General features: G+C 41.7%; 1 protein-coding gene across 1 annotated transcript; it reads right to left on the reverse strand.

The window, feature by feature from the left end:
• Nucleotides 1–587: 587 nt before the first annotated feature.
• Nucleotides 588–3,743, reverse strand: FAM217B (family with sequence similarity 217, member B). Its single transcript, XM_010157776.1, has 4 exons — nucleotides 3,623–3,743; nucleotides 2,357–2,465; nucleotides 2,169–2,254; nucleotides 588–1,776 (listed from the first exon to the last, which is right to left on the reverse strand). Exons 1-4 carry the CDS (start codon nucleotides 3,715–3,717, stop codon nucleotides 588–590), a joined length of 1,479 nt encoding a protein of 492 aa, XP_010156078.1. The 5' UTR covers nucleotides 3,718–3,743.
• Between the last annotated feature and the right edge of the window lie 1,044 nt (nucleotides 3,744–4,787).

Raw genomic sequence — 4,787 nt, forward strand, 5'->3', positions numbered from 1 at the left:
TATTTCAAAACATTACCTCCATTTTCTTCTTATAAAAAAAAACTAATTCATCCAAAAAATCCAATTCATCATCATCTGTGAAAAATTAGTCTGACTTTGCATAGATAAGCATGTTCCATGACTTTATAAAAACACCTGAGCCCTTTTCCATCAGAAAATGCCACCACCAAACCTGTCTCACAAAGCAGCGAATCTGTTCAAAAACAGCACAGATCACATTCCCTCAAACCCTGCAAGGTAAGCATAAGAAACACCACAGACTTCAACGGACTTCAGCTGGTGCAAACAGGAGGACATGCTATAGGTACATATTTTGCTCAATTTCCATACCCTGCGATTGTTATCTTCATTGAGAAACTGTATTTTTGAGGAAAGACCAATGGAAGACACTTGCCTTCAGGGAAAGATTTCCTGCGGGCCTTGCTGGCTTAAGATCAAATGCATTGCAACGAGCAGTTCTGACTTAGAACCATGCAGCAAGAACGTATTTTCTCAGGATTTTCCTGTGAAGAAAACATGACCCTTCTGCACTGGCCAAATGCTTTCTAACAGTCGAGAAGCATCAACATTTACTGATTAATTTTTCTTCACTTGAATTTGCACGACGTTTGCTTTGTGCCATTTGTTTTTATTTTCCTGTCTCCTGCTGGTTTTTTAGAAGGAACATAATTGTTAGCATTGCCATTTTTCTTTGGATTTGTACAGACGTACGTTTTTAAGCCTTTGATGGGAGCAGCTGAACCATGAAACACTGGGGTTTGCTTAGGGGGTCTGATATTACCAACATTCTGAATTTTCGAACTGTTCTCAGCAGGCTGCATACTGAGGAGCTGTTGCTTTGCAGTTGGGTTTTTTTTCAGTTCACTCTTTACTTCCCCAGATTGTCTTGGAGAAGACAGTGCACATCCCATTCTCTCAGAATGTTTCAAGTGACCTGGATGAGAACACAACTGACGACTTTCTTCACAGTGTGCATCTCCCCTGTGACCTGAATAGCTCCTGGGCAGCTTTGTAACACTTTCCTGGGGAACCACTTGCTTGTTCGGCCAAGGGGTGAGCAGTGCTTTGCCTTTGCCAGGGCTCTTTAGGGTACGGATGGAGCCGGGAGCAGTCTGTGGCCTGGCTTTGGCTGCCTTTCCTTTCTCGTTCTGTACAGTCTGCATCTGCAGCCACTCCAGCTGCAAAAGGCGATCAATGTATTTCTCAAGAAATCCTGTTGGCTTCGGTCGAAATTCAGTCTTACCCTCGACATTAACAAAGATGGCCAGTTGCTTCAAGTCCCATGAATTGAAAGGAGGTGGGAGGAAGTCTGGGTAGTAATATTCTGATTCTTTAAAACCCGTACCAGGGACATGTTCCAAACAAACCGGATCAATTTCTTCAGCTCTGAGAATGAGTTCTGGTGGTGTGCAGGGAGATGGGGGAATGGGAATCCTTTCGGAATCAGAGAGATCACTGGCACTATCATCTTCAGCATCTTCTTTAACAATATGTACTGATTCAAAATCAAGAAACATTTCATCTACAGACGCTTCTTGCCATTTAGAAGAACATGGACCAGCTTCAGCAACATGTTCTTCGTGATTCTTCTCCAACTGTTCTTTTTTACTGCAATAAAAATGTTGCACTGGGACATCTTTAACCCTAGAGAAGCTACCTTGTGCGCTGGCCTTTATGCTAGGAGGGCTCCTGTGCAGAAAAGACTCATTTTGCCTTCTTTCTGGGAGACTCTTTGGTCCTTGTATTCTGTGCAGTGATGTGGAAACACTTGTGATCCTAAATAAAAAGAAAGATCATATCCTGTTAGAATTATTAATGTCTTTGGAAATACAGTTTACAAAGGTCTTGCTACATCCTTCAGGGACATGGATCTACACAAATGAAGCTACAATTGGCATGGAAACTTAGTAATTAGGTAAAATCAATACTGGCTGGCAAACAACACTGCATACTACTGATTTTTTTGGTTTTATTTTATTCTGATTTTACCTAAGAACTCACTAAGTAAGTTTCCATATTGATAACTTCAATTTGTTGTCCTCATAAATGCTGAATTCTGGGACCTGATAAGCCAAAGGCAGAACATAAAAGCCATGATTTCATCACAAGCATTTTACATACTAGTTTGAATTGTCTACAAATTACACAGAATCTAAACATAAAATGACCTTTTTGACTGAGTACTGTCATCCAGCTGGTTTCTTCCCTTCTTAAAAATACTTGGTTGGTTACCATCTTGAGCGTCATGGCAAGTCTGAAAAGATATGGAAGTATGTGATGTTATTAAGAAAGCTGACATACACTACGTACCCTTTTTCTGTAAACAAACCAAAACAAGAAAAGAGGAATGATTTACCTTTTCAAAGTTGCTTGCTACATTTTTGCCTAATCTTCCACAAGATTTCACATGAGAAATTGGTTTATTTAGTCCTTTGGTGCTCGGATGGCTTTTTCCATTACTGTAACTAGCAAGGATTAAGCAGAATATCACATATAAATGGCAATATAAACCATCATCACAATAGAAATACAATAAAAGTTTAGAGTGCAATTCAGTTTAAAAAAAGAGAGAGAGTTGGTTGCAACTGTTCTTAACGTTTATCAAAACTTCATGGTCACTTTTTACTTTTATACTACTAATGCACCACCATATTCCTGCTCCTACTAATGTGAAAGTGAGTAAGTCAATCAGATGATACAATAAGGAACTTAGCCCTTACACAGAATTCTCTATCAGAAGATCCCATAGTTACTTTGGGGATAATAAACAGTAAATATTAGAGACTAGATATTTAATTACTGCTTTCTATAGTACCTGGTACATGGTCCTACTGCAATGTAGCAAAATTAATATAAAGTACAATATGAAGGCCACTGCAAGCCAAATCTTGCTTGCCTTTCTCATTTGCATACTCCCCACAAATTTTAAAGGATTATTCCCATGAAGTTAAGAAGGGGAAGTGGGCAGGGAGCATACAACCTATTCTGTTATTAATACAAACTATTTCACAACCAAGGCACAAACAAAATTCACTATTTCACGTTATACTGAGGTTGTGGATATATTAATAGAAGAAAAATTCACATGCAAACAAATTGAATGGCATTACTGATCTGGACAGCTTGAAACTAAACTATATATTTCCTCAATTGAATCAGATACATTTCTGTGTAAGCACACAGAAACATTAAATCAGCGTTTTCTGTAAAAATCGGAAAACAGTGTTTGTTCTACAAGCAAGAAATATGACTAAGAAGAGCTTCAAAATACCAGTTGAGACAGGAATCAGCAAACTGTGCCCTCCCAGTCTAACTTAGTTTGACTGCAGATCAGTTAATTTGCCAGGCTATACATCTTGTTCACAGTTTTTATGGCAGTACAGTCAGATTTTGCTTTAAAAAACACGATTGCACTAATTCAAGAGCTTATAAAAGAATGAAGTTTTGTGCCTCCAGCATTGCTGCAGTCACCTGTGTCACTCTGTGACCTGCCTGACCGTACAGTCATTTCTGTTGCTGCAGATCAGAGGATGACAATCTGAGTAGTACAGCCATGCTATTTATTAACTAATCTACAGTATTTAGAGATTTCTGTAACTGGAAAGAGAGAAAATTTCCTTACTTTACCATTCCCTTGTGGTTTTCATTGATTTGGCTTTCCTTTTTCTGTGTCTCTTTGTGCAGTAATAAGGGATATTCTTGAATGCCCGGTCCCATTGTGACTCTTTTTAAAGGGCATCTGCGCCTGTATTTTTACATAATCTGCAAATTACTCCAGTCTTTGGGGTTCGTAGGACACCGCGTACCAAATGCGACATCGCCACCTCCTAGAGATGCAGTAAACAAACACCATGTGATTCCTCCCAACCTGATTTATTTTTAAAGCAGAAAGATAAACATAATCAGCTACCAAACAGTACTGGAAAACCCCGTCCCCTCTCCCAGCACTCACTCTACGGCAACCAGCTCATGTCCCTACTACCACGCTGTCGGTACCCTGGGTCTGGAGCAGAGAGCCGAGCAGCGAGGGCAGCAGCACTGTCCTTCCCAGGGGCACAGCTTGGCCGCGGATGGCAGCCAGTGCCAGTCCCGCATCGGGGCCAGCAGCCCCGCAAACCACCCAGCTCTTGCCGTGAGGTTCACAGGCCTGTCCCTGAAGGGCTGCTGGTAAAACACAGGAAGATACCTGACGGTACAGCAGCGTTACAAGAGCTACTTTTCATTGTGTAACGTGCCGAGCATCGTTCTGCGCCTCCTGCGCAGCGTTGCATGTATTGACTGGAGCCAAGTATCACAGTCAAACGGTGGTGGGTGTTTCTGCTCTTAATTTAACACGAACAGATGATCACCCACCCGCGTTCTGTGTGCGCTGGGTTGCCCTTTTTGTGTCAGAAAATGAGCTCTTCCTGTATTCATATATGCAAATTTTGTATGACATGGTTATTTTTTTCTTCTTCCAAAACAAATCTCTCAGTACTCATAAATTCCTACTAAAAATACTCTGAGCAGAATGTGTAGCATTCTTTAATTTTCCAGACGCTGCATTCCCATCCCTGGAAAGGGACAGATAGCTAGCTAGCATCAAAGCACCCACTTTGGGCTGTGCTGCAGTGCTATTCATACATTTCTATCCCTGTCCGTACCTCTATCTATTTACATTCGATCCAGTCCTATTCCTTCCGTGCTTCTGCCCCCGTCCTTCTCCCCAGCCGAGGGGGAGCGCCGGGGAGGATGCCCGTCCCCCGGGCGCGTCAGATGCCAACCGCTCCGGCCCGCGGGGTTCCCGA

Source organism: Eurypyga helias, unplaced genomic scaffold (genome assembly GCF_000690775.1).
Source record: "Eurypyga helias isolate BGI_N326 unplaced genomic scaffold, ASM69077v1 Scaffold51858, whole genome shotgun sequence".
Classification (NCBI taxonomy): domain Eukaryota; kingdom Metazoa; phylum Chordata; class Aves; order Eurypygiformes; family Eurypygidae; genus Eurypyga; species Eurypyga helias.

Coding starts and splice junctions, on each gene's coding strand:
- FAM217B (XM_010157776.1), bottom strand. CDS start 3,717: ATGGGACCGGGCATTCAAGAATATCCCTTATTACTGCACAAAGAGACA. Junction 2,255..2,356: donor TAGCAAGCAACTTTGAAAAG/GTAAATCATTCC, acceptor ATATCTTTTCAG/ACTTGCCATGACGCTCAAGA. Junction 1,777..2,168: donor GACAGTACTCAGTCAAAAAG/GTCATTTTATGT, acceptor CTTTTTATTTAG/GATCACAAGTGTTTCCACAT.